This window comes from Dreissena polymorpha, chromosome 4, assembly GCF_020536995.1.
Source record: "Dreissena polymorpha isolate Duluth1 chromosome 4, UMN_Dpol_1.0, whole genome shotgun sequence".
Lineage (NCBI taxonomy): Eukaryota > Metazoa > Mollusca > Bivalvia > Myida > Dreissenidae > Dreissena > Dreissena polymorpha.
Window position 1 is genome coordinate 56,861,418 of NC_068358.1, and position 24,587 is coordinate 56,886,004.

Below are 24,587 nucleotides of genomic sequence, written 5' to 3' on the forward strand. Positions count from 1 at the left end.
GATGATGTTCTACACTTTCTTTGGTTAAAGAAAATGTTTGTTCCAACGAAAACTTGTGTGCCCATGGGGTCTAAATTCAAGATGGCCACCAAGATGGCCAACCAAAAACCTAGAAAATACAGTTTCTGCACAAATGAAACACAAACAACATATATTTTCCATGATTTGGGTAGATTTTAAATTAAAGCAATTGAAAGCATGTTATCGTAATTTAAAAAGCTTTTTTTTAGATATTATATTTTTCGTGATAAACAAATTAATGCATGAAAAATGGTTACAAAAAACATTTTTGCATATGACATGGTTCAATATAAAGATGAAAAGAAGTTTAGATATAATTATCATCTTAACTAAATTTATTCTCAACTATGAGACTTTATATAATAATAAAATATTTAATGTGAATTTGACCCTCAAAATGATATTTCAAATATGCAAAGTGGGTGGGGAAAATGACAATATGGTGAAAAAAATGCCTAATTTGCATGTTCATATACGTTGTGATATACTAGCCTTTTTTAACTTGAAATGTTTATGTATGTGAATCTTGTTTATAATTATAAGTATATGCACATTTTACTTTAACATTAAATACATTTCTCTTATTAGCTCTGCGTTCGCGGAGAAAACCAGAGGTATTGTCATAGCCAGCTTGTCGTGATGTCCGCGTCGTGCTAAATCTTAACATTTTGTTAAGGTTTTGAACATTGGCTCTAAAATCAAATTGCTTCCACCTACAACTTCATATATGGATGCACCTTGATGAGTTCTACACACCACACCCATTGTTGTGTCATTAGGTCAAAGGTCAAGGTCACTATGACCTTTAAAAATTAAAAAAAATTCTGACAAGCTTTCATTTATTCAAAACTGCACCCGTAGCCGAGCGTTGGCACCCGATATGCGGTGCTCTTGTTATTTTTGTACCTCGCAGGCTGTTCAGGTTTTACGCTGTTTGCTGCTCATAATTATCTTTGAGTTTAAATGAAGCCTTAAAAAGTCGAATCTAGTAAGAAAGGTCTTTAATTAAATTTGATTTTCTAAGGGACTGCACATCTGAAAACGTGTGAAACTGTTGAGTGTTAAAATCTAAAGGAAACAAATCCGTGTTGCATGTGAATAAAGTGTCGGCCCAAATTAGCCTGTGCAGTCCACAAGGCTTATCAGGGACTGCACTTTCTGCTGAGAAATTTAATTGTTACCTTGAAATTAAGGTATGATTACAATGTTCTGTACTTCAGTTTGATGGGGTTCACATAGTCAGCGGTTCCCTGGACACATCTATCCGGGTGTGGGACGTTGAGAACGGCCAATGTCTGCACACGCTGGTCGGGCACCAGTCCCTAACGAGCGGGCTCGAACTCAAGGACAATATTCTAGTCTCGGGGAATGCAGACTCCACCGTCAAAGTTTGGGATATCACCACTGGCCAGTGTCTTCAAACTCTGCAGGGTAAATAACTGCTGGTCTCCCACTTTGCTGGAGTGCTATGTCAAGATGTGTTGTTTTTGATTGTCCTTTAATATAATTATTTGAATTGATCTTAAAGACTTAATGGAAATCTTGCATTTGAGTCGATGTATACTCTGTTAGCAGTCTGTGGATCTTTACAAAAACAATTGTTGCATAACTACAAGCAGTCACAAGGTCAATCTATATCAATTTATCTATTGAATGTAACCAATTAACGTTAAGGCTGAAAAGTGACAAGCTATCAAGATTTTGAGTTGAATCTTAGTTTTAAAATAAAGGAATTGATAGCGGTTTGTCCAGGGTAGTGGACTTGACAGTGTCTGTATAAGCCGAACCCTTTGTTTATTAGAGATTTTAAATAAATATGTTTTGCCTCACTGTACAGTCATATGGAAAGTTTCTATTAAAAATACATCTATATCAAATTTAAAAAATAATAAACATCAGTTGAGAGTTAATTTTCATATTACTGTAACAGATATTGAAATGCTCAACAGATTTACCAGTTAAACCTTAAACCCTAAACCTCTACATAATAAAATGGAGTTATCAAAATCCTTAATGTTTGAATTCAGAAATACTTGAATTAAAAATAATAATTCTTTTCTTAGTTTAAAACACAGATAAAAGTGATGCAACAGAGGTCAAACTTCAACTAGAAATGATTAATTTATATTTCAAACTGAAACATCAATTTGGCTTTTTTCAGGTTTGTTATTTTCCACAGAAAATTAGATTAACACACATATGTGCATGTTTTCCTGTCCAATTTAGGGTCCAACAAGCATCAAAGCGCTGTAACCTGCCTACAATTCAACAAGAAATTCGTCATCACCTCATCCGACGACGGAACCGTGAAAATCTGGGACTTGAAATCGGGCGAGTTTCTACGTAACCTTGTGACACTAGAGAGCGGTGGAAGTGGTGGCGTTGTGTGGCGTGTCAGGTGTAGTAACACTAAACTTGTGTGCGCTGTCGGGTCCCGAAATGGCACAGAGGAAACCAAGCTTCTTGTGCTGGATTTTGATGTTGAAGAAAAGAAAGACAAAATGCCCATAATAGAAAGAGTGTGATTTTTGTTAATTTTTAATCCTAGCCGCTAATTTCAATCATTTAGACCTTCTCCTCAATGCAAGTGATGGATCAGCCCATCTGAATGGTGCAGTTTTGTTTACTTCTTTTAAAACTTTGCCGCACTCGGTTTGAATTTTATTGTTTTGTTGTTATTTTTAATATTCACACATCACATTAGGTACTTAAGGGAAGTCATTTATTTTAATTATTTAATATATTGTTTAATACTTTGTAGTTCGTGTAACAATTTACAACAGACAATAGACTTGAAGCTGCTAATTTAAGAATTACAGTGCCAAAATACTTTTTGTTAATTTAGTAAAACAGTATAAAAACTTTGAATTGGAAATGTGCAAGAGAATCCATCTATGGTTGTAAACACATGCTTAAATTTTATTTTAATATCTTATTGATAAAATACTATTTTAATATGTTGTTGTGAGATTCAGTATCTCTCGAGTCTGTAACGTAAGGATGGAATCAAAATTAACAGAAGGAAAATCACTTTTATTTTTGCGATTGGTTGATTGCCAGAGCTGATTTAATTGATGTTTCTGTTTATGGGAATTTTGGGAATTCCTGACGGAAACTTTATGTTTAGGGACTCACAAATGCATTTAGAAAAGCATATACGTGCGCATTATAATAATAATTATAAGAACTTGCATTACCTGCTATAGTTATATATAAGTTATTATCAATGCAATTTATCTGTATAATTAGACAAAAATCCAATTGTAACAGCATTAGAACATTGTGAGACCCAGTCTATTTGCAATTAACATTGTTAGACCCAGTCTATTTGCAATTAGCTCTATGTTAGTAGCAGTGGGAAAAAAGTCAATTAATACTTTGGATTTGGTATAAATATGAGTAGGTACTGATTTAGGTGCCTCAACATTTGCTGTGAAGTGTGAGCAGTTGATTAGCAATTTTTTTTATTATTACTGGAATTCCCATTACTCAATGTTGCTTCATTGTGTGGGGTCATAGCCATTAATAATTCAGTGATTTATAGGATGTTATTGGTAACTTAAGTATGTTGCGTCAAAAAGAAAAAGCACTCAATTTAGCAGGGTTTATTTTTAATGAAGCAAGTTTGCAAATAAAGTAGTTTCAATGCCAGGGTTCTTGATGAATTCTTCAAAATCTGCTATTAAAAGATCCTTTGCAAACAAACGTCAAGTGGATAAATGTGCTGAAAGTTATAATGTGAGGTACAATATGAGACATGTCATGCTAGAATATGTCCTATGCCTATGCAGCCCGTTTGGCTCCAGACACGGCTGCCTATTTACTCGAGTAGCTATGCTGTCAGCTAAAAAGTCGTTCTAGGTTTAGTAGTCTTATAAGTGGACAGGGTATCTTCAGACCAATCTGTGCAGGCTGGTCCGGAGCTACCCTGACCTCATAGGCACAAGACTGGAGCTACCCTGGCCTCATATGCACAAGACTGGAGCTACCCTGGCCTCATAGGCACAAGACTGGAGCTACCCTGACCTCATAGGCACAAGACTGGAGCTAACCTGGCCTCATATGCACAAGACTGGAGCTACCCTAGCCTCAGGCTCAAGACTGGAGCTATACCCTTGCCTCATAGGCACAAGACTGGAGCTATCCTGACCTCATAGGCACAAGACTGGAGCTACCCTGACCTCATATGCACAGGACTGGAGCTACCCTAGCCTCATAGGCACAAGACTGGAGCTACCCTGGCCTCATAGGCACAAGACTGGAGCTAACCTAGCCTCATAGGCACAAAACTGGAGCTACCCTGACCTCATAGGCACAAGACTGGAGCTACCCTGGCCTCATAGGCACAAGACTCGAGCTACCCAAGCCTCATAGGCACAAGACTGGAGCTACCCTGGCCTCATAGGCACAAGACTGGAGCTACCCTGGCATCATAGGCACAAGACACATTTTGGCATGAAGCTGCTCATGTTTTAATAGTCTTTTTTTTCTGGGTGACTATACACCTGTTCAGGGTTTAACACAAGGATTTGACTTCTTAGGGAAAATAATTTAGACCATCTATTTACACCCGATCAAAAAAAGTTGCTCCAAATGTGAATGTTTGTGTTTTTATTAGACTCATGCATCTCAAGATACAAGGTGTACCGGTATTTCACCAAACAACTCGAGGTATAAGTTTTTTTTCATTTACTAAAATCATACAGAAATATATAATTTTTCTCAAGATCAGGTCATATTCTTTGAATAAACCTTTAAATCAACCACCATGAAAAAAGATACTTAAGTTATGGCAGTCCATATTTAGTAGCCAGACAGGCTACCTACTGTTGAAAATCACTTGCCGGGCATGTTACCCAGGCGTCTGGTTATGTAAAACCAGCTGATGGTAAAACCTCTTTTAAAATAGAACAGAACCCCATAAAAATGGTAAGTCAGGGTTTCAGCATGATTTTAATTATTTTTACTCTTGAAATCAGTCTATCTGATATTATTTTACGGAAGATGTCAGCTGGTCCCATCTCTAAGGAATATTGTTGTGTTGTTTATGTTTGAGCTGAGCTCTGGGAAAACCGACATAGTGCACGGGCGTAAAGTGTTGCCCCTGGGAAAACCGGGCATAGTGCACGGGCGTCAAGTGTTGCCCCTGGGAAAACCGGGCATAGTGCACGGGCGTCAAGTGTTGCCCCTGGGAAAACCGGGCATAGTGCACGGGTGTAAAGTGTTGCTTCAGATTAGCCTGTGCAGTCTGTACAGGCTCATTAGGGACAACACTTTATACTTTACTTATGTATTTGGTTTAAAGGAAGTCTGTTTTTAGCGAAAATTAATTTAGTGGGAAAGTGTAGTCTATGATTAGCTTGTGTAGACTGCACTTTATGCTCATGCATTTAGCCATGTTTTCCCATGTGTAGACTGCAGTTTATGCTCATGCATTTAGCCCTGTTTTCCCATGTGTAGACTGCACTTTATGCTCATGCATTTAGCCCTGTTTTCCCATGTGTAGACTGCACTTTATGCTCATGCATTTAGCCCTGTTTTCCCAGAGGTTCATTTGTGTTTTGTTTTGTACTTGTTTGACAGTAAAAAATCCACAGTCTGTTGGTGTCCTGCAATGTTTTCTATGGTTTGTTGAACCATGTACTATTCCTTGTTTTGCACAGAGCCCTTATTTATTTATATAGGTATATCAACTGTGTCTTGACATGCAAAGTTAACAAATGTAGCCAGTGATTTCCATGTTGTTGTGATTGTATAAGATTAGATTATTTATTAACCATGGGCTTCATTTCTAATAAAGAATGACCAACAGATACTGGTTCAAGTTAAGTAGCTCATTTGACATGTTGAAGAGGTTTTTCATTAGGTATTTTGGCGTTGTTTTAAAAATATTTTATTGGGTGTGGTGAAATTAATAAATTTGTGGGGGAAATGTAAAATACTGGTAGCTCTATCCTTATCATGTACTAAGCAGTGATAAATATACACTATTTTGTGATTAGGATACAATATTTTGATCTAGTGTGTAAGTAAATTTAACGATTATATTAATATTTAATATTAATACTTCATCACTTGGGCATTTTGTTGAATTTGCAAAACTATGATACTTATGTTTATTTTTTAATGCTTTTATTTTCAAATGTTTTTCAACATGAATATTAATCATTGCACAATATTTAAATACGGTTTCAATAGTATTATTTAGAAAATAGTGTCAACATTAATAAAATTGTAACTTTTGTGAGTTAACAAATAAACTTCTGTGTAATTATTATATGAAGAACAGCTAACATTTGACAGTAATAGACCCTCTTAACAACTTTTGTCCATTAATTGCAAAATTTTCTTTGAAATGGATGTCTAACTTAAAAAAGTGTATAGTCCTGATCATGTCCTGACTTATTATCCCTGTTATATATTTTCTCAGAAGCTATTATTCATACAATGGTCTATTGTTCGAACCTTGCAATATGTGCTCTCTATAGAAGTAATTACCTGTGGAGCTGAACTTTGTATCTCGAATTAGCTGAGAACTCACAAATGACTTTGAGTTAACTAAATTTTGACATATTAATATAAAAAATCATGTAAGAAATGTTACGTCTAATTGAGCAGCATTGTACAAAATGGGTCTGATGGCATATGTGGCCAACATAGCTCCACACCTTCCTGCCCATCCAGTCAGTCTGGTGATATGTGGCCAACATAGCTCCACACCTTCCTGCCCATCCAGTCAGTCTGGTGATATGTGGCCAACATAGCTCCACACCTTCCTGCCCATCCAGTCAGTCTGGTGATGAGGTTGCTCCACACCTTCCTGCCCATCCAGTCAGTCTGGTGATGAAGATCTTTCCTATAGGCTGATGAGACCACAAAATATTGCCTGACTTAAAAGCTGACCAGATTTCGCAGGCTTGTCTAGAGCTACGCTGACAGTACATGGCAAAAGACCCATTTTTGTATGATGCTGGTCAAATGTTCAACTGATGGCAATTAAACATTGAGATATATATACACACACTGTATTATTATATGTAAGTTTGCATTTAAAGATACATAAGCACAAACTTTTGGTTAGTTATTTGATTATTATTTGCTCATACTCATCTATAAGGGCATGGAGATATTAAATGTTTGACAAACTTGCTTGTGCTTTAACAGATATTTTCACAGTCATCAACAACTACATATTACTAGGTAGACATCAGTGTAAAAGATTGTTTTGGGACGGAAAGCTACTTTAAATAAACCAGTATTCAAAATGAGTTTAAATTTTGAGATTGCATTATTCATTTAATAAAATTCCGATGAGAAAATTCAGGATTTGTTTGCAACTTCAACATGCGTAGATGTTCGAGATAACAAAGTTCAGCTTTGCTCAGAAATCTAGACAACATTACAACACTGTATATATATTGTTGGCGGCTTCAGTCATGATGCAGATTCTGTGTATTGAACATAACTTTGTTGTAAAGGTATTATGCTGTTAGCAAATAAATGCTATCTGTTATTATTTGTAACTTTGCATAATATTAAAGTATTACCAGTCATTGCGTATTTCCTTGTTTTATAACTAATTTCATTCCAGGCAGCGAAGAATACCTGTGAATTACATTTTGATCCTTTTACTCTAGATCCACATGTATTTAAATGATAAAGTTGTATCACTTCACTCTGGCTAAGTGCCAAGTTTTAGGGGACTAATTTTTAATGTTATGCCCCCGGATTGAATGATTGGGGGTATATTGTTTTTGGCCTGTCTGTCTGACTGTCTGTCTGCCTGTCACAAACTTTAACCTTGTTAAACTTTTGCAATTACTTTTGAAATATTGAAGATAGCAACTTGATATTTGGCATGCATGTGTATCTCATGGACCTGCACATTTTGAGTGGTTAAAGGTCAAGGTCATCCTTCAAGGACAAAGGTAAAAAAAAATCAAAGCAGTGCAGTAGGGGGCATTGTGTTTCTGACAAACACATCTCTTGTTTGTTGTAACAATGTGCAAGTTATATAATGGAAAACAAATGATACAATTCTATAAAATGGTATTGTTAAGCCAGAACAGTGTAGAAAATGAAGCACTACTTTTCCAATACATTTGTAGGTGACAATTGCATTAATAATTTATCATATGGGTGTTATGCCATAATAATATACTTTAATATAATACTTCTTGTAAAATTTGAAATGTTTGAAAATAGAAAACAAATGATACAATTCTATAAAATAGTACAGTTAAGCAATAACAATGTAGAAAATAAAGCACTACTTTCCCACTACATTTGTAGGTGACAATTGCGTAATAATTTTGTTGTTATGCCATAAGGGGCATTCACGCAGTCTTGTCAGGAGCTACCGCGTCCACTAATGAGACTGCCAAACATTGCATAGTGCTGGGCCAAGTGTGAGGTTGAGCGCTCCAAAACCGGTTTAAACCCCCAATGCTTTGCATTGACCGTTCCAAGGCGGTGACCCCAGCTTTATTCTTATATGTGTTTGTTGTTTTGTATTGTGCTGTTTTGTACTGTTTGGGCAATCGGTCACTTGCCTTAAATAAAGGACCAACTTATTGTTTATAATAAGAATTCAATACTGCTCCAGCAGCTGGAGTTTCACTTCTTTATATAGTGGGCAGGCAAGATACTAATGTACTAAGGTTCTGCGCATAAAAGCTACCTACACCCAAACTTACAGCACAATACCTCAAAATTAAATGTACTGTATTCAGGGCACACCATTTATATTTTTAGTGAAAATGACCTTGACCTTACTGGCCCTAAATGCAATCTGAGTGGTGGTTTGTATGAAAACAACCTACCCATAAAACATTAAGGCATGATTCCTCCATCTAAACTTAAGTTTTTTAACTCTATTTTAGTAAAAGTGGCCTCATTGGCTGCAAATCCAATTCCTTGCCAGATCTGCCCATGACCTACCTATAAAAACCATTTAAGGGCAATATCTCCATCCTTACTAAAGGTATTGAGAGCAAATTGTTTATTTATTTCTACCAACCTTGGTCTTTACCCAACTGGTCCCATATGCAATCCTATGCTTGATGTACATGTCAGGTTGAGGGATGAGTTGCAGGACACACTTGTTTACCTTAATTTCTCAGTCTCAGTACAAAAAGTTAAATTGCAGGTCAAAGTTATGGACCTTGGAATGTTGCCTTGCATGATGATCCCAAAGATATATGGGATGTTTCAATTGAATATTTCAATATTCATTGAAAAGCCGAGCTAACAATTTAACATTCTTGTTATTATTTATGTAAAAAAACATGTTGGTAAAGGTCCACATCTTTTAGATCATTGATTTAATGATTTCAGACTTATGAGATAATTGATTTGTTGATACTAGACATATTCTCTCATTGCTTTGTTGATGTCACACTAATAAGATCATTGATTGGTAGATATCAGGCTTATAAGGTCATTGATTGGTAGATATCAGGCTTATATGGCCATTGATTGGTAGATATCAGGTTTACAAGGTCATTGATTGGTAGATATCAGGCTTATGGTCATTGAATGATAGATATTAGGCTTATAAGGTCATTGATTGGTAGACATCAGGGCTATATGGTCATTGATTGGTAGATACCAGGGCTATATGGTCATTGATTGGTAGATATCAGGCTTATAAGATCGTTGATTAGTAGATATCAGGCTTGTAAGGTCATTTATTGGTATATATCAGGCTTATAAAGTCATTGATTGGTAGGTATCAGGCTTATAAGGTCATTGATTTGTAGATATCAGGCTTATGTTGTCATTGATTGGTAGATATTAGGCCTATAATGTCATAGCTTGGTAGATATCAGGCTTATAAGGTCTTTGATTGGTAGATATCCGGCTTATATGGTCATTGAGTGGTAGACATCATGCTTATAATGTCATTGATTGGTAGATATCAGGCTTATATGGTCATTGTTTGGGTGAAATCAGGCTTATAAGGTCATTGATTGGTCGATATCAGGCTTATATGGTCATTGATTGGTAGATATCAGGCTTATAAGGTCATGTATTGGTAGATATCAGATGATGGCTTGGCACAAGAAAATGGCAAGGGATTACATGGTTGCCAAATATAAGTTTCAAAAAGAAAAACAAAGACTTATAATATATATCAAGCTTTAATATTAAATTAAATGATTTTATCTGTTTATAACATAAATATATTCAACATCATTTCTGAACAACATATTGCTACCACATAAGAACCTCACCTTGACATCCCTACATGCATTATAATTGTTACAATTATAGTTTCACAAAAAGCACAACACAGGGAAATTATACAAAGCATGACATAACAAACTTGCACAATGATAACTAACAGTGCAACATGATTTTTACAATTATTTACAAACATTCTGTCTGCTTAAAGTCAAAACAAGGCTGAGGAATCCATCTCGCTTTCAAAAAATATAGCCATTAATGTTCTGTGCCTGAATAATAGTACTTACAATTGTATAGACCTCTTTTTTATAATATCTATAATTCTGATAAACCTTGACCTAGGAAAATATATATAAGCTGTGCTCTAGGAAAACTGGGCTTAATGCATGTGAATCATCCAGGATTAGCCAGTGCAGAATGAGGGACTACACTTCCTGCTTTTATGGAAGTTTTTGGAAAGAGGAAGACTCTTCTAAACGAATATCCAGTCAAAGCGGAGGAATATCCAGTCAAAGCGGAGATTCATCCCTGATTAGCCTGTGCAGACTGCATTAAGCACATTCATTTACACCCATTTTTCCAGAGCGGGCTCAAATTAATGCATTATCAACAGTATAAGAGCAGGAAAAGAGATTACAAATAGGAGCACTAACCAAGTGCCAGGAAAGACATTGAACCAAAATAAAGATCCAATGTGCATACGTTCAGGTTCATATTGAAGTGTAAAAAATGTTAAATAATTATTCAAATATTAACTCATTACACGTATATGGTTAGAATGTTCACCAGTGAAAACACATTACTTTTTTTTTTTAATTCGCAATACAAATACAAAAATCATATAATAAATGCTAAATGATGGTTTTAAAAAAATATAGTTTAGATGGAATAAATGCTTTTGTTCCCTTTTTATCTATTATAATTCTTATGGCAGGCTTGAACTTGCATTTGGATAAGATTAAGTTACTGTACAGTTACTGTATTTATGCACACTTTTTGAAAACACTTTTGTAGTAATATGATGAAACATGGCATTGGAATTTGTAGAAATGTTGGTAGTATGCAACCTACTGTAACAAATAATGTTTCTGCACTACATTAACACACATTAATTTTGTATGTGTTTGTAGAAACAATTCACCAATATACTAAAATATCATGATGGACATATGATTACAAGAAATTGTAATGTAATACACATAATATTGCGTAAAATATAAAATATATTTACTATGCATTCAGTAAAATTAAGGTAGAAGCAAACTAGCATGATTACTGGCAAATATAGTGCAACTTATCCATGATTATTACTTAACTTTTAGTGAATCGATAAAGTAACGGTGCAATACTTGCATATTGAGTGAAATAACATTTCAAAACAAGTGTACAACAAAATTACTGAATACATAACTGCAATACTTCATAAAAAATATCCTGTTAAATATCTTCATGAGATGTATAATAAATAATTTATCATTTATTCAAACTGTATATTTCAAATAAAACTTCTCCAAAATGCTGTTCTAGGATTTACCCTTTAAGAATATATTGACAATTATAGAAAATATATTAAAAACAGTTTTCTGTAAATATTTTATGATATATATTTTTTAGAAATGTTCCATCAAAAATTCATGAAGCAAACATATAAATTGAGATCTTATCCACATTTTTGGTTTATTATACATTAGAAAATAAATTATTGTTATATAAAATTCTACAATTCAATAATATCATTTAACAACCAGGCGTAGGGATACAACATGCAATTATTTTATGAACCCCGACACCAGGGCCTAATTACTCTTCTTAGAGTCTTCTAAGCAATTATCTGCTTAAGACTTCTATTTTATCAGTGAAAAATATCAGCAATAATTGTAAATAATTTACACCTAATTTTGTATTAAATGTGTATTTTTTCTGTAAAGCATTAGTAATGCATTATGAAAATAGTGAGCTAAAGCAAGTGAAACCAATATCATTTGTTGGACAATAATTTTCGTGGATTTTTTTGGGTCTGCTCGACCTTTTAATAAGATTTTCAACAAATGTTTAAGTTTAAAGTCTTATATCAAACATAAACAATTCCACAAATTTAAAGTCCAACATTTATGTTCACATTTACAAATCCTCAACATTTCATGCCCAAGAAATGAAAGATATGAACTGTATTCTAAAAAAAGAAATAGCCAGAAGAATTGATTTCTGTGTCCCTGTATATTACAATGGGCAAATCCCAAAAACATCATTGTCAAGCAATGTATCTCTTTTTTACCAGTTTTGGTCTCCAGTACATGGAGGTCTTAGAAATCATGTACAATTGTTTCATTGTTTATCAACCAATAAACAACAATTCAGACTTTTGCTGTGCAGCCCTGGTGTTTAAATAAGCATATAACAGAATGGCAAAGAGTTGTTGATTGGGTAGTTTAACAATAATATTTTGCTCATTATAGAATAATCAACAAGTGTCATGTTACAACAAGAAATAAACAACACAAAAAGAACACAAACCAGAGGAAAAATGAGGTGACAGTCAACAAGAAAGTGGCTTATAACAAAGGGACGATACAATATGAGAGACAGCACTGTCGAAACAAATATCACAACAAAATGCAGAAAGCTAGGAGTACACTTACACAACACTGACACAACAGATTGTTCAAGATGATGACCTTAAATTTTAGTCAAATAAACTGACCAATAGAGGTTTTAATACACAAAAAAAACATCAACAACAATTCAAATCATTAATACAGTCATTCCAAGTAAAAATGATACATGAAAAAGAACTTGCACATAAACTTTGCAACCAGTAACAATGCATCTGCTGACCATGGCTGCAACAGAATAAAATTATATCACTATTGAATATAGTGTTTAACCCTTTGCATGCTGGGAAATTTGTCGTCTGCTAAAATGTTGTCTGCTGAATTTCTAAAATTATCATTTTCTTAGATTTTTTTCAAAGAATACTATCAGAATAGCAAATAGTTTGGATCCAGATGAGATGCCACGTTCTGTGGCATCTCATCTGGATCCAAACTGTTTGCAAAGGCCTTCAAAATTCGGTTCCAGCACTGAAAGAGTTAAATTGTTATATTTCATGTATTTTTGTTCACATTTCTGTAATTTGCATTAAACACAGGCTTTCAGTGCACACAATTGATTGTTCATATCGACACAGACCAGAAAGCTATTACACTACACTATATAATATTTCTTATATGCTACATATATATTTTTTTATATATAGGCATTTTAATGGCAATAAATAAAACCAGCAGAAGAAATGGAGATGCTCGTCACTTAAAATGGAACAAAATTGAAGCTGACAAGCTGATATCAGTTCGATGTTCTTTGTTAAATGCCAAAACATTTCCAAATGATAGCAAAATAAAAACAATTGCTTCACGATCACAATTCTTATCATGGCTTGTATACACTGTGAAACTTATGGTATAGGCTCTTTCTAAAATAAATTATTTGTATATATTTCATTTTTTAAATACACGACAGAAAATGCAATGTCAGTTAATTTTGTATCTTCTATTTTGCTTGTACTTTGCTTCCACAGCTTACACATATGCAAGACAAGTCAAGGTCACAACAATCACAAGGTCAAGGTCATGAATGCAGGTGAAGATGACAGTCTCTCTCTCATATTTCATCAGCACGCACAGCGCTGTTCCTGGGACCTTCATCAGGATATGAATGCAGGTGAAGTTGACAGTCTCTCTCTCATATTTCATCATGCACAGCGCTGTTCCTGGGACCTTCATCACACTTTGCTGAACTTTAAACCAGCTGGAAAGATAAAAAAAACAAAATAATAAAATAATTTTGTTACAAACATCTAAAAATATCTTGCTATTATGAGAATTATTTCTTTGTCTGTTTGCTAATTATAGATATTTTTCTTTTCAATTTTAAAGAAATTACCTGTTGAAAACACAAAATGAAAATGTAGTAATACAATAGTTTTAAATACTTAACTGTAAAATCAAGGTCTGAATTTACGGATATTTTAGTAAGTAATAAAAAAAAACAATTACATGAAATACTTTTTGAAATCACCGTCTGTTTAAAAAAATAAAAAATTTATGAGTTCTCCCCACAACCAAGTTTTAGCAACTACACGCATGCAATAAACAACAAGTACCACAAATTGGCTCATGATGAGCAAAGATCATTACTGGCCATTCTGGGCAACTACAGTATATACCGGTAATAGTAAATAAGGTAACATACTTGTTAAAAATCCTGTTTTAGTACTTATGTCTTCCAAAAATGTCATTTTAATATTTTCATGTTAAGACTGCTTTAGATCCAAGATGCAGTGATTTTTTTCCACCAAAATTACAGCCTCTTACAGGTTGTTTTGCAAGTGCAAAAAGTAAAAAAGGCTGTTTCCCAATGGCAAAAAGTAACATTTTTTCCCCAAAAATCTGACCAAACTCCCCCCCCCTAAAAAAAAACGCCAAACTTTTCCAATATAAACTCAATACTTGGTTTATTGAGTTTATTAAACACCAATTTCATTTACATTTTAGAAAGCAGTTATACATGCACTTTTAATTATAAACAATTGGTATACGGTTTTTTATAATCATCTTAATAATGTTTAATTTTTCCCAATTTCATGGTCTAGCTATCACGCTTTTTTCCCAATCAAAAAGACACAGGCTGTAAAATATAAAGTGAAAAAAAATCATTTTAGGACAGATGGTTAGCAACATAGCAACAGCACACAGTAAATGTTCATAATTGTTAGTCCTGTCTTTATTAGCTATACTTTATGTTGTGTTAACCTCCTTTAAGCACCAATTCTTCTTCAAACTCTTTAAACTTCTTCAACTCACAACAGTATAAACAACAGTAAATTGTACAAGATATCCATTAAGATGCAACACTCTAAATGTTAATTTCCAAACCGATTAGTTGTTATTTTAACTCTAAACCATGTCAATACAAACCATGCCATGATTTTCAGAGGTGACAATCAGGGATGAATATGGCACCAATTGATATTTGTTCCCTACAAAATCTTGTTTTAGAATTTAAAAAATGTTGTTTATAATATAAGTGTTGAGGAACATTAAAGGCAACTAAAATGTGGAAATTTAAAGATTCTTTAAGAAAAACAAATTCGAAATTATTTAAAATAATGTAATTCTTAAACCTCACTTGAGGTTCTATTCAATATGAAAATGCCATCTTTCATAACAAAGAAAACATTCATCGTGTTACATAATTAAATATTAAAATATTTTTTTTATAAATGTAACCTACGAAGGCATAAGTTTTGTACTTATAATGTCCTTCCCCCTTTATATATTAGTGATGTGACTTTAAAAAATGCTAAAAAACTATATATTAAAACAAATACTAATTGTCTAAAAAGGATATGAACACCACACATTAAATTGTAAAGCATGTATAGTGACGATACTATGTTTTCAATTTTTACATAACATAAATTGAAGTTAAGTTTTCAAATCATTGTTCCCACAGTGATGATTGGCAAATAATAACGTGGACATGAACTATTAATGCACATTCTGTTACAGGATTGACGGACGTGAACTATTAATGCACATTCTGTTACAGGATTGACGGACGTGAACTATTAATGCACATTCTGTTACAGGATTGACGGACGTGAACTATTAATGCACATTCTGTTACAGGATTGACGGACGTGAACTATTAATGCACATTCTGTTACAGGATTGACGGACGTGAATAATTGGTTACTGGTCCAAAAAACAAAACCATGCAACAGTTATCTGGAAGTTGATATGAAATTACATGAATGAAGTTGTAAATTGAGCTGTACATTAGAAGAAATCAAATACCGGTTAATAATTGCTTTATATATTGTAATACAATATAGCATCATGTTGGGACTCGATCCGGATCATTTCCATGCTTCTTATTTATTTATAGATGAAGTCCATTACAGTCTGTATATGCCATTTATATTAAATTGGACAAAAATTTATGTTCTAAAGCAATAATAGATATAAGAAGTATAATATTAAAATACTTCTACTTTAAATACATTTCAAGACAGTAATTAACAATGAAAACCCTACTCAATTAGTATAGTATGTCCATTATGACCGGCATTTTAGTACTCATAGTTATAAACTAGCCATGAGATAAAACAAGTTCAAACAAAGTTAGGAACAAGTGTAAAAAATGTTCTCTAATTAAAAAGGAAAAAACAAATTATTCCACAGTCCTTGAAACTGAAACGTAAAAAGTAAAATGCTTGAGAGAAAAAAAACCATGCTAAATTAAGAAAACATTTCTCATCACATGACTTTTGTACCTCCTTCTGAAAACCTTGGCATGGCTTGCAAATTATCTCCCCTACTGAGTTCAGTCAGAACACTCCCAAGAACTGAACGATTGTACCTTCGTCATTGCTGTAACAGTTTTTACAGTGCAATTTGTCGACCCGAACGCGCACGTCCGCGCCCTCTGAGCCGTTGCCGAGGGCGGCGTGGCAGACACAGCAGCGGAAGCACTGCACATGATAGTACAACCCGAGCGACTCTATCACCATGGCCGCACCGAAGCCTGTTGAGAAAGGTCATCAACTGAGTTAGCAGGGCGAGATAACAGCAGGGGGCTAAGCAGCGTGGCATGGACCTCAAGATGTCTCATTGATTGAAGATCTTAACAAGTTCTGATAAATGAATGATTGAAAAACTAAACGAGTTGAAACTTCGAGAAAAAATCGATCCATGCATTTTTCCAGCGTTTATACATTAGGTATTGTGGTTTTCTTGCTGTTATTTTATAATGAACAAACAGTTTCAGTTTGACTCAGTGCAAAATCCAATTCATTTTTATAAATTTGGAACACATATAAATACATGTATTTCTCACAAAAATATCAAACAATCAGACATCTTTGAAAATCACAAATACATAAAGCTTACAATACATACATCAAAGCAACAATAAACACATTTATATCTAGATTATTTCCTGGAGTATGTGACTCATGATGAAGACAGAGGATTCTTTTGTAGCTTCTAATGCAACCATCCATGTTTTAAACCACAGTCAGTTTTAATATTGTTTTAATATATTTGTGCCATATTAAAATTTAACATAACCACAAGTTATTATGATTTCTTCAATTATATTTTTATTACATATGGCCATGTTGGTAAATCAAGCAAACTTTATTTTTTTTTCTATAATGCCCTAACTTACTGATATTTAATACACATCAACTCTTTTAATGTTAATTTAAATGGGCATAAATTGCCTTGAAAAGTGACATGCAAGCAACAAGACGCTTATATATAAATAGCAGCTAAAATCCAAGTAATACTTAGACTGACTGAAATGAGCTTGCTCCTAAGCTCATGCAGCAAAATCAGTTAATATATACATACCCTTTTTATGCACAATTCAATTTTTCTTTGAATATAATAAATATTGTATAATATCTCCAAATAAATACTACAATTTTTTATTAAACATACTAAACAACTAGTTATTTGTTCAACCGTTACACATTGTGGGTATGGTTTCATCAAAAAGTATCTGTCTCTATTGGTACTCTCAACAGAATAATAATAATTATTCACATTTATTTTATAAATAATAATTTAATTCACCTTATAATGTTGAGTCAGCTTATTTATTGTTGTCATAAATCTATAACAGTAATTTAAAAAAAGCACCTAAGCCACAAAACAGTGATCAAATGTTCTTAGGATTTGCCGCAACATACACATTTTAAAGTGAAATACAAATATTTGTTGTTGTTTTTTGCATCCGCAACTTTCCATTAAGTTAGGCATCCATCTTTTGTCAAAAAATGAGTTCTTGTTTTTTTTAATAAATAATTTAGTCAAGTCTGTATATTTTACCACACTAGCAACAGGGCAAAAAATGGGCATTTAAATTCATTTGGCAGAAATGTTTACTACATATAGATTTTTTTATCACTTTTTGCTTATCTCTGGTTATTTCAAGGTGCCAAATGTCATTTAACCAGTTTTTTTTCTGGCCTTTGCAAATAAATAAAAACGCACATCATTTAATTGTTACATACAGTAATTAAGTAATTTATGTTTATTTTATACTAATCTAAACAATTTAAAAGAAGACTAATGTTTGGTTATTCACTTAAATTCTGTTCCAGTGTTCCAAATTTTTTTATGTAGGCCAAAGAAACATCCACTTTTGATAGGTGCATCATAACAAAGAATTTAGTGTATACCTTCCAGAAAATCACATTGAATGTGTCTTAGGTTTTCAACTGAAATAAGGCCAAACTTTAACAAAGTGTTGACATGCAGAAGATTTTTAATTATAAAAAAATATTTTGGATACTGGAAGAAGAATGTACCAACAAATTTACTAGTAAATTTGTAGTCAATAAACATGGTTAAGTAAATAATTTTCCAAAAATACAAACTTTTATAAATTAAGTTATCTTTAATTTACTTAATTAATTTAAATCAATGGAGAAAAAAGCCTTAAAATTAAATGGCAATTTTAAGCAAATGGCCAAATGTAAATGCTATCATCCTATTAAACAGTACTTAAGTAAAATTGTATTGGCTTATTGCTTGCGTCATTATGATTGCTATTCCCTATCTCAGCCAATAAGAATTATCTATATATTTTCTAGCTCAGACCTAACGCCAGCTTACCAAGCTCCTCCCCACAATGTGAACACTTCTGTTTACCGCTGACAGCAATCACCGGGTCCCGGTCTTCGGTCAATGATCGTGGTGGCCTCTGTTTGCCGCTGACAGCAATCACCGGGTCCCGGTCCTCTGTCAACGATCGTGGTGGCCTAGCAGCAGTGGCACTGCCATTAGTCCTTGCATTGAAACTAAAACTTGGTGGCAATGTTTGTGACATGGAAGGGTTGCCCGAATAGCTACTGGGCTGTGTCCGTGCACTGAACTTTGTAGTAATTCCCTGATCGGGGCTACGGTCATATTGACGAAGATTTGAGCCACTTGTCGACAAGGGTCGAGGTGACGGTGTGTCCTGAACATCACTATATGACGGGTATGAATATCTATTGTTCTGTCTGGGTGGAGGTTCTATATCTCCACGGAAACGATTCACTAAGGAGCTCTGACTTGGTTTTGTCGGTCCCGCCCTAGCAGTTACACTTTCTGCATTGTCTCTTTCCGCCAACCGCCTTTTTTCTGCCTCGCGTACTAACCAGTGGTCATTGGGATTGGAAGAATCATGAGTGTGAATTAAGTCTGATCGTTTTCCTATCACAAACGGCCGCTCGTTCTGCGTCAGGGTATTTGCATTTTGAGGGACACTGGAACTTGTGTCATCTTCTTTCATCCAGGGAGCAGAGCTTCTGAACTTCTGTTTTGGTACAGCGTTCAGCGAATGAAGTTGGGCCTTAGACGGTGCCTCCCTGGTTGTAGGCGAGAGAGGTTCAGACTGAGATGGCGACATTTCCATTGAAGGGTCCGGCTTGGTCAGTGGTGTTGCTTTGCGATTCATTGCCAGCAAATCCTCCCTGGTGAGCCGAGCCTTCTCTTTCACTCCTTTATCTGGCTTGGGTGCAGTCGGTGGAGGCTGCTTCTTACCACCGGAGTGATCGAATGATTTGCTATCGTATGCAGTCGGAGGAGAATGTGGGGAGTGTGATGTCGAGCTGCTGGTACTACTGGATGGCGAGTAGAGACTGGGACTCACAGAGGACTGGTAAGGAGAAGAGAAACTGTTGTTTTGGTTACGTTTTGCCTCCAATAAAGCCTTCTCTCTCGCAATCTCTTCCTCTTTTCTCTGCAGTTGCTCTCGTTCCCTTCGCAGCTTGTCCTGAAAAATGAACAAGTTTTTCTTTGTTTGTATACTAGTATGAAGTTGTAATAAATATTGGTAAATATTGTATTATGATCTGATAAAACCTTTTTTTTTTATATTTCATTCTGCAACAAAGTCATCAAACAAAATTACTTTTTCTATTGCAATGAAGTAGTGAAAGATTTATTGTCACTGAGGATTTCATAAAGGTAAAGTCATTTATAAGATAAGTGAAAATCAGTCTATATACTGAGCATCACATGGAATTATTTACATAAATCAACAATTTTATCACACTTTAAATTATTTTTAGAGAAGAAAATGTTCTTATTCGAAATCAAATCTATGTTAATTCCTTTAAGTTCCTTTCCCATTCTTTACTGTGTTACTCAGACAAAGCATTCTCATGTACCTCCTGTTCACGTTTCTGCCTTTCTTGCTCCTCCTTGAATTGCTGTCGCTCTTCCTCTAACTTTCGTTTCTCCTCCTCGATTTTTTCACGTTCCCGAGCCAAAGAGTTAGTCTCTAAACATTGAACCACAATCTCGATTAAATTGTGTTTGTTATGTGTAAGTAAATGATCATACAGGTCACAGAACTATATGCTAAAGGTCAGTTACTGTCTAAAGAATTGTTCCAAAAGAGGGTGCACCTAATAATGCTGATTATTTAAGGTTTAAAACTAGAGCTGTAACGATTGGGTTCAATGCATCGAAAATCCGGTTCAACGCCGCCGATTCGAATTCTATACCAATGCGGTTTCGATTCGATTCACTGCAATCCCGATTTATCCGCATTTTAAACCTAACTCTCCAAATCTGTCGTCTAAACTTTCTTGTCATCTGTAATAAGTCTTGTGATTGGTCAATAGCCAATATGGCATCCAATGAATGAATGAATCACATGCTGAGCATTTCATCAGCCGGTGAAATGGATTCATCAAATATGCTGAAAGACGCACGTCAAATTTAAAATAAAAAGTATGGGAACACTTCGGGTTTCGCGAAGGTTCTGATGCAAAGGCAACTTGCAAAACGTGTTTTGTTGACGTAAGTTACCCTAAATCTGGAAGCACTACAAATTTGAGGCAACATTGAAAGAGAAAACACTTGGTTGATATTTCAAATGTGAAATCTTCATCTCCCACGACAAGCTCTTTTAACACGTTAGCAAAAAAATCTGAGACAACATCTGTTAAACACATGTGATACATTGTGCATTTTATTTTATTTAAGAATAACTCAACAGGAAGTTTTGTTCAATAAATGTGTTACTTATAAAACAATGTTGCGTTTTTAAATTGTATTTAAAAATTAAACACTTTAAATGTACAACATAATAAGTTAATAACAAATACCTAACATATTAATTCATGCCCTGGACAAACAAAACATGAAATAGTTTGCAAAATAAGCAGCAAATAGTTTAACTTGAATCGAATCGAAAATAATCGAATCGGACCATTTGGTATCGAAAGCGAATCGAATCGAATGATGGGTGAATCGTAACAGCTCTATTGAAAACCATACGGCACCTTATAATACTGAACACTTAAGGTTTAAAACCATACTGTACCAAATAGTACTGAACACTTAAGTAAACCATACTGTACCTAATTATACTGAACACTTAAGGTTTAAAACCATACTGTACCTTATAATACTGAACAATTAAGGTTTAAAACCATACTGTACCTAATAATACTCAACACTTAAGGTGTAAATCATACTGTCCCGGAATAGAGGATTGCATCTCAATCAGGGTAAAGAAGCCCCTAGTCAGTTTCCATTATTTCATGGTAAAGAACGCAAGAAGGTTAATGTGCATATTTTTAAGTGGTTCACTATTCAGAATTTCAAAATACATCTGCTTGTATTACTATAACTATCTTTAGACCTAATATACATGTATACAGTGTGGATATGCAACTTTCAAGAAATATAATAACATTTGCTGACCAATGCCTAGACCAAATAAATTGTGTCTATTTATAAATCATATATTACCAATGTTCAAACATTTAATAACTTATAAATATTTAATATATCTAAATGGGCAGATAAAACACAAATACATATACCTTCAGTTTGTCTAAGAGTGCGTAGAGGTGGGGCAGATTCAGTCTTAGGTAAATCAACCCGGAAACTGTACTCTGGCTGCTTGGAATCCCTGCAAAGTCCAACATCACACCACACTATTACCTTACATGAATACCACACAATTACCTTACATGAATACTGATTGGTGAAAAGAATCATAAACATGCAAATTTGTTGAATAAATTTTGTAACAGACAGATGGACATACAGACGGACGGACAACACCAATTCTATACCCTCCGCCTTTGAAAGGGATAACTAGAACAGTCCTCAGCCCTGAAGAGACAAATACCCCCTTCCCCCTATGCTGCAATAAGTTATATGTGGAAAGTTGTAACATCGAAAAAGAAGACCCTGGGGCGCCACCAGATTTGACCCCAGGGGCATGATTTAAAGTTGCAATATCAAAAACAAAACTATATCATAATGACAAAAAAGAATTAGGATCTGAGATTTTTATAAATTAAGTTTTCTTATGTACTCTTGCCTAACCTCATTTAACTTTGTCAAAATATTTTGATAGATGGCACACGCCAACACATCCTTTTTCTGCTCCTGCGCTTTACAGGGTCTACTTAGAAATTAATATACTATGGGCTAGTTTTTTCTGAGTGCATTATTACATCTTAACTGGCATCCGTGTAGTTACTAGACTGATGAAGCTGAAATTTGGCCAATCTTCACGAGAAAGACAGAGCTGTGATAACAGATTTGCATACCACATACTTAATTCATATGGCATCTGAATCTTGTGGTTACAGAGGAATGGTATGTGTGTGTGTTTTTAAATGATACAACAATTTGACCCAAAAGGTGTGGCCAGTTTTGACCCCTGGTTCATGATTACCGGTAAATGAAACAATGTTACACACCAAATCTGAGTCTTGTATTTTCAGATTTTTTTTTTTTCAGAAATCATTCCGCAAACACATATTCTTTATTCAGGACTATCAAACGTTTCTTACCTGAAATCCTCTTGCTGATTCCGTGGGTCAATAAGCAAAGGCCTAGCTGGCATATTTGATGAAAGCTTGATTGTCATTGGTTCAGAGCTGAACCTCGGTTCTGTAACACTCGATTTGATTGGTTGGTTGTTCAACAGGCTGTGATTGGCTGCCTCGGACTTGGTCTGTAGAATTTGTGATTCCATACTTTGCAAAAACCTGTCAGAGTCTAGAGTCTTCTTTTCCTGTAAAAACAAGTATATTTATAACAACTGTGCAATTGATTAAACATGAATATAAACTTAAAGAAACCTGAAATACAATAAATAGCTTAATAACAATATCAAGGTTCTCAAATATTTAGCCTAAAATTTAATATAGGATTACTTAAAAATTTTACTATTAAAACTATTTAACAGTTAAATCTCGATTGCTTAAGTTTATTTGTTTAAATTTCATTTTCAGATACATATAACTTTCCCACAATCCTAACAAGGGCTTTGTCTCGATAAAGTGACTAATACCCCTGCACTTCTTTGTCAGCTTTGTTCAATGGAAATCAACTCAAAGTTTGAGATTCCAAATTTATGCTTATTATTATTCAACATAACCACAATTTTTTTAGAAATTGTATCTAGCATAAAAATTGTTAAAGTCCTTACATGCTCCTGTCTGTGTTTTTCCGCCTCCCTCGCCCGTCGTTTATCCTCCTCATACTGCATGCGTATCTTCTGCTGATCCCGCTCAAATTTCTCCTGTACAGACCAGAAATAGAGAAAAAGAACCATTAATTAAAGTGTGCCAAAGTATAATGATGCAGGGCTCTTTTCAAAAGCATTCATCCGAGTTAGCAGTTCTACCAAGCAAGCCGGAATTCTTACAGTATTACTTGAGACATAGAAAATAAACAAGCCTGTCAATGCAAAACCGAAATTCTATGCAAGGCCCGTTCAAAATTTACCAGTGCATGGATTGTGTTACTTTCAATTTTTGCAAAAATAAAATAAAATCAATTAATGAAAATTTGAATATTTGAGAAAATTGGTTAAAATCCAGCATGAAGATAAAATATTTGACATATTAAACATTCTCCCACTTTAAACCTTGGCATTTTCACAAAGCTTTGGCAAAGTTCCACAACTTTTATCATAACAATTATCAGTAAAAGCAAGGATGTGCATGCTGAAATAAAGAATATTCTCATGTCTGTATAAAAGAAAATGCACAAATGCACATGTGTGAATAAAAGGTTTTATATATGGTAAAATTATAATGTATGTACATTTATACACAACACTGAAGTTGTATACCATCATAACAATATTGTATTTTTTGCTGATTTAATATTTTGTAAATGACAATATTGGAAATTAGATAATAATGTTATTATGACATCCGGCTATAGTCATAAATATGAGCAAATAGCTGCAAAGACAGATATGGAGCTTGGCATTCAATTCTGGGTGATAAATTTAACTCTCATGTACGTAAATGATACAATCAAGACAATATGATACAT

General features: G+C 34.2%; 2 protein-coding genes across 11 annotated transcripts in view; one reads left to right on the forward strand and one right to left on the reverse strand.

Moving 5' to 3' along the window:
- LOC127878922 (F-box/WD repeat-containing protein 7-like) overlaps nucleotides 1–7,574 on the forward strand; it is a 55,440-nt gene extending 47,866 nt beyond the window's left edge. For all 3 annotated transcript variants that reach the window (XM_052425483.1, XM_052425485.1, XM_052425484.1), the window contains exons 13-14: nucleotides 1,242–1,452; nucleotides 2,248–7,574. In XM_052425483.1, the coding sequence (XP_052281443.1) occupies nucleotides 1,242–1,452; nucleotides 2,248–2,546 (510 nt within the window). In that variant the 3' untranslated portion in view covers nucleotides 2,547–7,574. The remainder of the gene's footprint in view (nucleotides 1–1,241; nucleotides 1,453–2,247) is intronic.
- A 2,570-nt stretch (nucleotides 7,575–10,144) lies between these two features.
- The window catches only part of LOC127878914 (LIM and calponin homology domains-containing protein 1-like), a 159,205-nt gene continuing 144,762 nt past the window's right edge, over nucleotides 10,145–24,587 (reverse strand). For 5 of the 8 annotated variants that reach the window (XR_008048848.1, XR_008048845.1, XR_008048847.1 and 2 more), the window contains 7 exons: nucleotides 23,731–23,823; nucleotides 23,090–23,313; nucleotides 22,106–22,194; nucleotides 20,438–20,550; nucleotides 18,897–20,040; nucleotides 16,547–16,797; nucleotides 10,145–14,016 (listed from right to left, as the gene is read on the reverse strand). Coding sequence is in view for 3 of the 8 variants with exons in the window: in XM_052425461.1 (XP_052281421.1) it covers nucleotides 13,991–14,016; nucleotides 16,633–16,797; nucleotides 18,897–20,040; nucleotides 20,438–20,550; nucleotides 22,106–22,194; nucleotides 23,090–23,313; nucleotides 23,731–23,823 (1,854 nt within the window). In the remaining 5 variants the exon portion in view is untranslated. Of the gene's footprint in view, nucleotides 14,017–16,546; nucleotides 16,798–17,627; nucleotides 17,653–18,896; nucleotides 20,041–20,437; nucleotides 20,551–22,105; nucleotides 22,195–23,089; nucleotides 23,314–23,730; nucleotides 23,824–24,587 lie in introns of all 8 variants that reach the window. The other 3 variants (XM_052425461.1, XM_052425463.1, XM_052425462.1) reach the window with 2 other exon arrangements.